General features: G+C 50.2%; 1 protein-coding gene across 3 annotated transcripts in view; it reads right to left on the bottom strand.

Moving 5' to 3' along the window:
• NCOR1 (nuclear receptor corepressor 1) overlaps nucleotides 1–12053 on the bottom strand; it is a 110842-nt gene that overhangs the window by 10405 nt on the left and 88384 nt on the right. For 2 of the 3 annotated variants that reach the window (XM_081890106.1, XM_081890107.1), the window contains exons 34-42: nucleotides 11787–11996; nucleotides 9872–10078; nucleotides 8999–9148; nucleotides 7641–7814; nucleotides 7003–7165; nucleotides 4711–5216; nucleotides 3152–3283; nucleotides 2207–2394; nucleotides 315–538 (exon numbers count right to left, since the gene is read on the bottom strand). In XM_081890106.1, coding sequence (XP_081746232.1) covers nucleotides 315–538; nucleotides 2207–2394; nucleotides 3152–3283; nucleotides 4711–5216; nucleotides 7003–7165; nucleotides 7641–7814; nucleotides 8999–9148; nucleotides 9872–10078; nucleotides 11787–11996 — 1954 coding nt within the window. The remainder of the gene's footprint in view (nucleotides 1–314; nucleotides 539–2206; nucleotides 2395–3151; nucleotides 3284–4710; nucleotides 5217–7002; nucleotides 7166–7640; nucleotides 7815–8998; nucleotides 9149–9871; nucleotides 10079–11786; nucleotides 11997–12053) is intronic. The other variant, XM_081890108.1, reaches the window with a different exon arrangement.

Here is a 12053-nt window from a genome sequence, read left to right as displayed (position 1 = left end):
ATTTCGGGCTCTTTATCAGCTAAGAGGAATCTGATAAAGGTGTCGGGGCATGTTAAACAGCAGAGACCAGTAGTTGGTCTTTAAAACTCCAGCTATCATATGCAGCCTCCATCTCAGTTCTCAGGAAGGCCTGGATCAGGGGCTCTTAGCAAACTGAGGAGCAGCAAAGTCAATGACGAGCCAAATCAATGACGAGCTCCAAAGCCAGTTCCGAGCGAGTGGGTGAGAGAGAACGACCCCCCTTCTCAATGCGGCGCAGCCTTCTAACCCAAGACCACACAGCAAAAAAGGTGCAAAGTCACATGAATCGTTACCTTCCCCTGCTTTTCTCCGAGAGGTTTTCAGGGGACACTCGCGACCCGGGGCGCTGGTGGGGCGCAGACTGGATCTGCACCTCAGGGCTGTAGCGGTTTGAGGCCTTCACCCGGTTCGTGGTGGCAATGGAAGTTGGGGCGGAGGTCTGGAATGTGCTAGTGGGAGTCTGTAGGGATGGCTGCGTAGTAGGTTGGTTGCGGGCAAAATCCTGGGTGATGATTTGCTGCGGGGAAAACGGAAAAGACAAAATGAACAAACAGCAACAATCTCGCAAAACCAAACCAGCACCCGAGGCAGGAAGCATGTGTGATTGATTTGCAGACTGCTGTCAAGGGGAGAAACCTTTAATTATTTTTGTTGTGAATTCTGTAAAAGCAGCGTGTGTGTGTTTTAGAAATTACAAGATGAAGGATGCCCAACTTTTCTACAAAATAAAGCAACTAGCCAGTGTAGACTCAATGTTTACTTGGCTTTGGGGATAAGGAATTTTGCAGAGAATCCCATTATTATTATTATTATTATTATTATTATTATTATTATTATTATTTTAGTCTCGCCTCCAAAAACACCTTAACAGGTTTGCAAAAGATCCTACAATCAAGAGTGCTGGTAGTGGCGCGTGCCTACCCTTCTCAATTACACCCCACAAACCAACTCAGTTCTTGCCCTGATGATGACCACCAGTTGCTTAGGAAACTGACTTGATGATCCACCTAGCTCAGCATTCGTCCTGGGAGAAGCTCTCCAGCATTTCAGGCAGGGAGGCTTTCCAAGTCCTACCCAGAGGTGCAGGGGATCAAACCTGGAACTGTCTGCAAGCAAAGAGTGTGCTCCAGCCCTTCCCGTGAAACTAAACCAAGCTTCTAGTCCTCATGGGTCTCAATAAAAAGCTGATTTAAAGCAGGAAGCCACCTTCTACTGAATCAAACCTCTGGGCCCATTTAGCTAAGTATTCTCAGTACTGACTGGCAGCAGCTCTCCAGTGAGGGTTTCAGGCAGCAGTTTTCTCCAGCCCCTGCCTAGAGATGGGGAGGGCTGGAACTGGCAAAGCAGGGGCTCTACCAGTTCACTATAGCATTCAGCCTTGTCTCCATCTAACTATATAACGTCGAGTGAAGAATTCTCTCTGTGCTGCAGATAACCTAAGCGGGTTGCCAGTTTGCTAGCGGGCCAAGTTCAAGGTGCTGCTATTAGTAGATATAAGCCCTTTGCAACTGTGGACCAGTTTCCCTACAAGATCACATCTACACCCACTCAACCGCTTCGATCAGCAGGTCAGACTACATAATACCCATTCTGCAATAGTAAGAAATCAGTATTTTAGCATGGCAGCGCCTACACTTTGGAACTCCCTGCCTATTGAAATTATGCAGGTGCCGTCACTATTCCCTTCCTGCTGAATTTTTTTTTGCTTAGACAAGCCTATCCAGATGCTTAGAAAGCTGCTGTGCATTTTAATTTTAGTCGGTTGTTACTTTTCGAAAGTCTTGAATTACGCTTGTTAGTTTTTCTTATGGATCATTTTTGCTTTATCCTTTATTGTACACCTCTTTGACGGTTTGTTTGTTTTTTCAATCAAGCGCTGTACAAATTTGATGAACTGGAACTAGAAATGGACCGTATTAGACACTACAAGTATACAGGCAACCATGCGAGTTCCTATAAGCGGTGGTGAGAATCTGGGGGTAAACCTCAAATCAGGCATCCCCAAACTCGGCCCCCCAGCTGTTTTGGGACTACAATTCCCATCATCCCTGACCACTGGTCCTGTTAGCTAGGGATGATGGGAGTTGTAGTCCCAAAACAGCTGGAGGGCTGAGTTTGGGGATGCCTTCCTCAGATGAAAGCATCGGGGAAGTTTCCTACAGAGGTGCACAGTACGCAAACCTACACAGATGTGATCGGCCAGGGTGATCAGGCGGTGTGTTCGTGGCACGGGCACCATCCCTTCACCCTGCGCAGCTGGCGGAGGAGGAGGAGGAGGAGGAGGCTGCTGCTGTTGCTGCTGCTGCGGCGATGGAGAATCTTGCTGCTGCCTGTAGGAGTGGATCGACCCCTCATACTGACGGCTGCAGTCTCCTAGTTAGAAAAGAAGAAGAGATTCACAATGCAAGAAGGTGGGGATCCTGTGGTCCTCTATAGCAGGAGAGCGTCTCCACCCCCATCATTCTGCCCGGACGCTGAGGTCCAGTGCCGAGGGCCTTCTGGCGGTTCCCTCATTGCGAGAAGCAAAGCTACAGGGAACCAGGCAGAGGGCCTTTTCGGTAGTGGCACCCGCCCTGTGGAACGCCCTCCCAGCAGATGTCAAAACGATAAACAACTACTTGACATTCAGAAAACATCTTAAGGCAGCCCTGTTCAGGGAAGTTTTTAATGTATGATATTTTAGTGTTTCCTGGTTTCTATGGAAGCCGCCCAGAGTGGCTGGGGGGGCCCAGCCAGATGGGCGGGGTATAAATAATAAATTATTATTATTATTATTATTATTATTTGCCCTCAGAAAAGATCACTCATAAAATCAGCAGAACGTCCCAATGGCGCTCGGTGGGACTTGATAAGAAACGCTTCAGCTACAGGCTTGCAAGGTTCTCTTTCCGCACTGCAAAAAGAGATACGCGACTCTTAATTGCGAATTACTTGCAAGCTTGTTCCGCCCATACATATGTATGCATTTTGGCCTGCGACTCTATTCGGTTTTAAGATTCGTCATTTGCTGTTTGTGACCCACGACTCTGAATAAATGAATCAAAAAAATCGTCTGCACCCGATTCGCCCTCCCTGGTTCGCGAAGATGCAAGTCGAGAGGCTGCCCCAATCCTGGACAGTGAGAACTTACGTTCTGCCTGGCTCATTTTGGGGGCTTCCTGTTGATAAGGCAGCATCTTTTCCTGGGGAGGGACCGGCGAGTTTGCGGGGCTGATCACCTCGATGGCATCTCGGGGGGGCTCGTAGCGGTGGGAGGAGGAAACTACATGGATCGAGGAAGAGAGAGAGAGAGAGAGAGAGAGAGAGAGAGAGAGAGAGAGAGAGAGACAGAGGTCATTCGTAAGGCCCAACCCTGACCTGCCTCTGGTAGTATTAGGTCTGCTGGTGTAGAAGTGTGATTCACACTTTGGATGAGAGATGGCTGACTTTGTTTCCCAGGAAAACCCGTATAAATAGGGGTGCAGGTGGGTATCCTGCCTTTGGGGGAAACACTATAGGCCCCTCCCCCTTCTAAATATTTTAGAGAGGGGTCCTGTTTTCCGTCTGTGTTTAAGGTTATGTGTGCAGGTGTTTCGTCTGTTGTTGACAGAGAGAAGATTTGAGGACCCACTTGTTTTAATTCTGTGAAATGGGTATATTGTGCTGCTTTAGAACGTTCCTTAGATTTCCATAGGTGTCCTCAGCCCCCCAACCCCCAAACAGCTTGGGGATCCCCGATTAACATTTTCATCCATCCATGTTTGAAAGCCTCTCTTCTAAAAAGGGGTTTACAAAGTACATTTTGCTGAACCCCTTTTGGGACAGTTTCGTTTAACACCTGATGGGAGGGTGTTGCACAAGGCGGACGCCACTACCGAGAAGGCCCTCTGCCTAGTTCCCTGCAATCTCGCTTCTCACAGTGAGGGAACCACCAGAAGGCCCTCGGAGCTGGATCTCAGATGAGCAATGGGGGTGGAGATGCTCCTTCAGTGATACTGGGCCGAGGCCGTTTAGGGCTTTAAAGGTCAGCACCAACACTTTGAATTGAAGTGTACTGGGAGCCAACATAAATCCTTTAGGACTGGTGTTATGTGGTCTCGGCGGCCGCTCCCAGTCACCAGCCTAGCAGCTGCGCTCTGGATTAGTTGTAGTTTCCAAGCCACCTTCAAAGGTAACCCCAAGTAGAGCGCATTGGAGTAGTCCAAGAGGGAAACTGCGACCCTGAATAATACTTTGTAAAGAGGAGGGGGAGTTGGGGGTGGGTTTGAGGGCCATAAAAGTTTGAGAACCACTTGTCACGGCTAAAAATTGGCTGCTGTTTCTAAGTCAGCATGAGTCAGCGGCCTACAACGACTCAAGCAACCTTTCACCAAATTGTACCTGTATATATAGAGTGGTCAATGTTAGTGTTTGGTGTGGGTTGGTTGGTTGGATGGTAGAAAGCTGGATGTGTTTGGTGCGTGTAAAAGCTGCCGGTCGTGGTTGAAGAAGACTTTTTAAGAATAAAAGCAGCAATACTCTGCAAGAATACTCTTTCTCAAAGACTCTTTTGTGCCAACTAAGGTCTGAGGATAAGGCCAACTGAGGATTAGGAGTAAAAAGGAGGTCAGAACCTTTTCTTTTTCAAACACTGATACTACTGCCCTGCACCTAAAAGGGCCAAACCTGTAGCCAGGCTAAGGAGGCCAAAGGAAAACTACAAAGACATACGGCTGCTAGAGGAATCTGAGCTCTGGGATCCGCGATCGCGGGCGTCCTTGTCGGAGGCGATCTGTCGGGTGATGATCACGTCGATGAAGTTGGCCGCCGTGATGGTGGTCTTGCCACGCGTCCGGAGCTCCTCCTCATACTTGGATATGGAAGGCGGGCCCTTGTCCTTCCCGGCGTCCGAGTAGATGGACGAGGAAGGCTGGGATTTCCCCGAGGAGGAGTAGCTCGATGAGGACGAGGGGTACAGGCCCGGGGGCCCCCTCTTCTCTGCCTCCATCGCCTTCTGCTCCATCTGCTGCTGCTGCTGCTCGCTCACGACCGATCTGCGCCCCGGGTTCTCCTCGATGCGGCCCCCGTCGTGCTTGCCGCCCTCTTTAGACTTGGCCACCTCCATCTGGGGAGCGGAAGCGGCAGCATCCACGAGGGCGGCCAGAGCGTCGGCGGCCGTGTTGTAGCGGGAGGTGGGCAAGGCCTGGGTGATGGTGGGAGTGCCAGGGGGGATCTGCCTGTTGGTCGGAACAAAAAGAGGGCGGTAACACCTTAGGACATTTTGAGTTATACAGCAAGAGTGGCACTATCGTCAACTGCTGGCACAGACTCATAGGGTTGTGTCCAGCTAAGTTTCACCAACTTAACCGTATCTATTTGTAGTGGTCATCTAGGATTGCTACGAGGAATTATGAAAAATGAAGCAAGCCATTGTGTCAGTGGGGAAAGCATCGCTTTGACTGGGTTTGAGTCATTGACATGATTTCTGATCAATCCCACAAGCCTCCGCATCTCTGTCCCTTTTTCTCTATGTCTGACAGTCATGCACAGACCAGTTGCTTCACCAGGCACCCTGGGTACATAAAAATAAAGAGATAGCTTTGAAGGAGGTAGCTTTGATGTAGCTTTTGTTAATCTTTAGGTAGATCTTAGGGCCAGGAACAGAGTTCACATGGAGGTGGTAAAATGCCTGTCTGTCCTTTTATGACCTCCAGGGCTTGCTAAATGCAGTCCTCCTTGGTTCCTGTTTATTTAGCCTAAACATGTATGCATGCTCAAATAGGAAATAGATCTTTGTAGTTAAGAAGCTTCCTCTGATCTGACTTTGTCCCCACGTGGGGATTTCTTGAAACGCTCAGAGGAAATTTATTGGTTCTTACAAACGCTGTGTTAAAGTTCTTTTGTGAATAAAACAACCTGGGCCAGGGAGTGGCAAGCGCACTTTCTCCCAGTGTCTTGCTGGTCAAGCTTTGTGTCTATTGTATTAATCAGAGTCCAGTCCTTCCTTTGCCTTCAGAACACAACATCCATTCATTACAGCGGGCTGACTCTGAGCCCAACTACTGCTGGGTGCAACTCACTGAGTTGGAAGGGACCATAGAGGCCATCCAATCTGACCCCCTGCTTCAGCAAAGGTAAGTCTTGCAACTCCCCCCCCCCCCGAGAGATTCCTTCTCTCCAGCCTCTGCTTCAAAGATCTCCTGCGAAGGAGAGTCTGCTGGGTGATCCACGGCCGAAAAGCTCTTCCCGTCAGAAATCCTTTCCTAACGTTTCAATAGAATCTTATCCCCTCCAATTTTGAGGGACAGGGAACAGGTTCCCCCAGTCTTCCTCCTGGCAGCCCTTTGAAATATTTGAAAGGCGGTTGGTCTTCTCCTGCAGCCATTCCTTACTAGGAGAGCCAGTGTGGTGTAGTGGTTAAGAGCAGTAGTCTCGTAATCTGGGGAACCGGGTTCGAGTCTCCGCTCCTCCACCTGCAGCTGCTGGGTGACCTTGGGCCAGTCACACTTCTCTGAAGTCTCTCAGCCCCACTCACCTCACAGAGTGTTTGTTGTGGGGGAGGAAGGGAAAGGAGAATGTTAGCCGCTTTGAGACTCCTGAAGGGGAGTGAAAGGCGGGATATCAAATCCAAACTCTTCTTCTTCTTCTAACCCCGTCTCCAAGCTCTATCAGCCATAAGGAATTAACACACTTTTTTACAAGCATTGAGCAACTTGGGCTTTGAGGACAGATGTATCCCTTTAAGACAGTGTTTCCCCCAAACTCTAGTTGCTTTTGGACTACAATTCCCATCATCCCTGACCACTGGTCCTGCTAGCTAGGGATGATGGGAGTTGTAGTCTAAAAACAGCTGGAGACCCAACTTTGAGGAACTGCTTTAAGAGAAGACTGAGTGCGTCCCTGTTTGCACAGAGCAACCATCCTGCCTGAGGAGTGCCTGATGCAACTTTGCTTAAACCACGGGGAGTGTCAGTCACGAGCAAACAGGATCCCGGCTGCACAAAAGAATTAAAACGAACGTACATGATGCGCAGCTGTGCGGAGGGGTCCAGTGGGGTGATGACACTCGTCCCGTTTGATCCCTGGAAGATGCTCGGCCGCTGCTGCATGACGCTCTCCTGGCGGACTGACGGGGATGGCGAGCGGACATAGCCGTGGCTTCCTGGCCTTCCTGGCTGCTCAGCGCCTGAAGAATATAACAAATATTAGAAATGAAGCAACATCCCACCCGGCAGTAGCAGAAAAGAATAAGGAGGTTTGAAGAGTCTGAGCCACTGCTTCAAGAGCCACATCCACGATGTACTTTGAAGCACTGCGGTACCCCTTTTGTGGCTTCTCCCAAAGGATTCTGGGAGCTGTACAATGGTATTTTGGTTCCCAAACATCGAACACCCGGAAGTGTGTGTTCCGGTTTCCGAACGTTTTTCGGAAGCCGGACGTCTGATGCGACTGCCGGCTATTGTTTCCGAGGCGCCTGTACTAATCAGAAGCCCTAGCTAAAGCTTTCTTTAAACCACCTGCCTCCTAGTGACAGAGGAACTCCCTCCCACTAGAAAATTAAAGATTACACACACACACACAATCGCTTTAGGCTCTGAGGTGTCAAAGAGGAGGAGGCTGTAGCAGCAGCAGCAGCTGGAGAAGGCATTCTGGGCACTCACCTGGGCGCAGGTAGAGCTCGCTGGGAACGGCGGCTATCCGCTCCCTCTCTCTCTCTCGCTCCCTCTCACGCTCCCTCTCCCTCTCGCGCTCCCGTTCCCGCTCCTTTTCCCTCTCGCGCTCCCTCTCCCTCTCAGCGTTGGCTGCGGCGGAGGCTGCCAGATGTGAAGGGTGCCCTGGTGAGGAGGGAAAAGGAGAAATGTGGGTGGGGAAACAAGACAAGAGGGTCCGTTTGTGTAACAAGGCCAGCCGACACGACGCAGCTTGCAGGGGTTTCGTTGCCGTCATGGCTCCCCACAAGGAATCCTGGGAATTGTAGTTTGGAGAGGGTGCCAGAGTCCGCAAGAAATTCTTAAGTCCTCCTGACATCTAGGGTTCCCCCCGCCCCTCATGTTCCTACTGCTAGAAAAAAACCTAACAGGGCAGGGAAGGGATGCCATCTGATAAAAGCTGGCAGAAGTCAGTGGAAAGAGCATGTGGATTTATCAAAAAAAGACACTCCTGGTTTGAAGCTCCCCTAAGAATGCCAAAAGCCACTAGAGACCCTAAGGGCCAACTCATCCAGCCCCTGCAATGCAGGAATCTCAGAGGGATTTTTGTCAGACTCTCTGCAGCAGGAGTGTTAAAAGCTGTGCCCCCACCTATCCTGTTAATATAAACCGCTTTGAGGCTTGCTTTAGGTCTTTTTGAAAACAACAAAGCAGCACATACATTTTATGAAATAAGTAAATACAGTGGAACATCGGTTTTCGAGAGTCTCGGAAGCCAAACAATTCGGAACCCAAACGCCAAAAACCCGGAAGCAATTGCTTCCGTTTTCAAACGTGCCTCAGGAGTTGAACGGCTTCCGGGGTGAGTTTTTCATTTTTTTTATCCATTGGCTTTGCAGCCAGCCTCGGTTTGTTAACGTTTAGGAAGTCGAACGGTCTTCTGGAACAGATTACGTTCGAAAACTGAGGTTCCACTGTACTAGTAAATAGTTACGTGACATGTATGTTAAGTGTAATCTCACCATTAACTTCACAGCTAGTTGGTGGCCCTTAAGGCAGTGTGGGGAGAGGATGGATGGCCTGGAAGCATCCACCAAAGCAGGGAGGGGGGCACTGGCACAGAAGACATCAAAGGTGGGTGCTGCCGCTAGGTTTTGCATACCCTCCCCCCCAAAAAAAGATTGAGAATCTGCCTGATGACGCTGGGTGTGGAAACAGCCTGCCTGGAACTCCGGGGTGGTGGTAGTGGCCAAAGGGCGACATAGGCCATGGGTTGCCTTCCCCACCAGGGAGGAAGGGTCAGCGGCCCACTGTTGTTTTGGGGGGGCGTGCCCCCTGCTCTCCCCACCTAGCGGGGAGGCAGCTCTCACCTGGAGACATGGAAGGAGGGTTGTAAGGCCTGGTGGGGAACGCTAGCTGAGTCCCAGGGATGTAGGTGATCCTGTCCATCGGGGGGGTGCTGGGCCCTCCTGGGTGGGGCACCAAGATGGTGGGTGCCATGGTGTTCAGGTCAATGATCCCTAATTAAAAAGGGGGGGAAACATAATGGAGATAGGCACAAGATCACTCAGGCCAGCAGTCTTTGAGCCGGTTCGGACTGGGGACCCACCTTTAACCCAAATATGCATTTTGGGGACCCATTTCTTAATTTTCAAAAAGCATTTATTTGTAGGATGGGGCTGCCGCTGCCGCGTCAATCAGGCCGTGACCCATCAGTTGAAGAACAAGGACTCTGACCGCATAAGCGCTACGATACCACGTTAAACAGTCATGGCTCCCCCCGCAAAGAATTCTGGGAGCTATGGTTTATTAAGGGTGCCAAGAGTCGCTAGGAGATCCCGTTTCCCCCCTCGAAGAGCTACAATTCCCAGAGTTCCCTGTGGGGAGGGGCTGGCCATTAAACCACTCCCACTCTCGCCCCTGACGTCACACGGAACCCAAGGTGTAGGGCAGGCGGGTGTGGCTTGCCCCAAACAGCCTCACAGAGGTCAAATGGCGAGCCGGATTTGGCCCAAAGGCCGAAGATTCCCAACCACCCTGCTTTAAAGCCTCTGTTTTTAAAGAATGCCTGCGCCGAACCCATTTGCCACCACATCTCCCCTGATACTGGACCCCTCAACCTGCTTAAAAACCAACAAGCCCTACGTACTAAACCTAGAGGCGTTGAAAGTTGCAGGCTGGGAAAGAGGCAAGGTGTGCAAGAGGCTGCCACCGGTTATCCGCCCCAGAGGAAGCAGACTCACCTCTGGCTCCCGCGTAGGGGAGGGCCAAGGTCTGCTCCCGGGGAGAGAGCCCCCTGGTGAGGTCGGGCCGCAGGTTGACTTGCATCTGCTGGGAGGTGATGTAGTCGTTGAGAATGGTCTGCCGCGTGTTCTCCATGGCATAGAGCTGGTACTGGCTCGGGTAGCCTGGGGTGGGCGAAAGCTGCCTCTGGAACATGTAGGCAGCGGCTGGGCGGGCAGAGAAGGGAGAAAGGGATCATTTTAAAAAGGGAAGGTTTGAGTCTGCATTGCAGGGCCCCGCAGGTTCAGATCCCAACTCCGCCAGCAAATTCACACTGGCCGGATGCCACTGACCAGCCTAGCCTGCTTCACAGGGTTGTTGTGAAGATAATAATTAGATGGGGGAGCTGGGCCGGGGGGCAGAGGGAACCATCTGCACTACTTTCTGGAGGAAAAAAGGCAGGATCTGCCCATCCACAGCACTGAGCTGCCAGCTTCAAATATGAGAAATGGTAAGCGTAATAAATTGCTGTCAGGGAACACCACGGCGAAGGTAGGATGCCGCAATGAGCAGCAAACAAAACAAGAACAGTGTTTCCGGGATAAGTCAACTGTTTCAAGGATGAATCTTCATCAGCGAATAAATTCCAAATGAATTGTCCATTCAGGTACATATAATGATTATAGACCAACGCATGCACACAAAAGCTTATTCCAGAACAAACTTAGTTGGTCTATATGGTGCTACTGGACAATTTTATTTTTTTTATTTCGACTGCATCAGACCAACATGGCTACTTAGCTGAATCTAACACTGTTCTGTTCTGTTCCTGTTTCATTTGCTGTTCGTTGCTGCATTCTACACCTTGGAGCATCTATCACTGCAATGTTGGACATTATCTATTGAAAGGCATCCTAACTTCGTTGTGGGGTTCCCTGGCAGCAATTCGTTGCGCTTACCATTTCTTGTTTATGGACTTATACATACATTATTTGTGAATGCTTAAGATTTGTAAATTCTGGATTATGATCTAACTAATTATAATATATTATTAGCCATGTGTTGCGGTTGGATTTGAGCAGATTTTTCTGTATTGCAACACAGGGGATTTGTCTTTGTTACAGCTTCAAATATGAATCTCCTGGTGTCACTCGATGTCAGGTGACTGTGGCCCTACCCACCTGTCAAAAGGGGTTGGGGAGGGTGTTTCAGACTGGGACCTGGCCTTTGACCTGAAAGGAAAGCTCCTGAGGATCCATGTGGAGCCATACTTTGTAATTACGTTTTTGTGCCATTGCGGTCCCACGCAACAGTGGGTGCATCATTTTCTGGGTAGCCATGGACATGCTATGTGATCTGATGGTGAATTTGGGGTGACCCAATGTAAAAATCCTGAGGATCCATGGGCTTTTACCTTACCCCTCCCAGGCAGCCTCCTGTATCTCCACCGTCCCTTATCTCCCTCCTGATCGCTTGCCGATCAGCTGCTTCCTTTCAATACTCCCTTCCCTCTTGTTTGCCTTAGTGTCTTTTCCTTAGCTGCAGCTGTTTTTTGCTCCTCCTTTTCTTCTAATTTCTCTCATTGCTTTAGTCTTCCTGTCTCCTCTCCTTGCAAGTTCACTGTCTTTACCTCCCCCCCTCCCAGGCAGCCTCCTTTATTGCTAGCATCCCTTATCTCCCTCCCTGATCGCTTGCCGATCAGGGGCTTTGTTTAAACACCCACTTTCTTCTTTCCAAAAAAAGGCATGATCGGCTTCTCGCCCCAGGGCAATTTGACTCCAGGGACCACACATTCGCTCCATAAGACGCACAGACATTTCCCCTTACTTTTTAGGAAGAAAAAAGTGTGTCTTATGGAGCGAAAAATACGGTAGATTGATAAAATGAAGACAGAAAAATGAAATCAATAAGTAGCTCAAAAAGGACTGGACGTACTGGGATCCAGCGCCCTGTGGAACTGCATGGCTGGGTCCAAGTGTGATGGCAGGTGGCTCCTGTAGACCTCCGGAGTACCCCCTCGGTGGTGGGGGTCGAAGGGGCTGTGAGTTACGACGGGATCCACCCCGGGGACGGGGGATTTTGCTGGGATGCTCTCCCTCTGCGTTGGCGTCAGGGTGGACTTCCTCTCGTGGTTGGAGGACTTCCCTGAAGAGGCGCCGGGTGCAAATGAAAAGCCAGAGTTAGGAACGGTGCTAAGAATGA

This window comes from Podarcis melisellensis (assembly GCF_964234715.1).
Source record: "Podarcis melisellensis genome assembly, chromosome: 15".
NCBI lineage: Eukaryota > Metazoa > Chordata > Lepidosauria > Squamata > Lacertidae > Podarcis > Podarcis melisellensis.
This window is presented reverse-complemented; position numbering and strand designations above follow the sequence as displayed.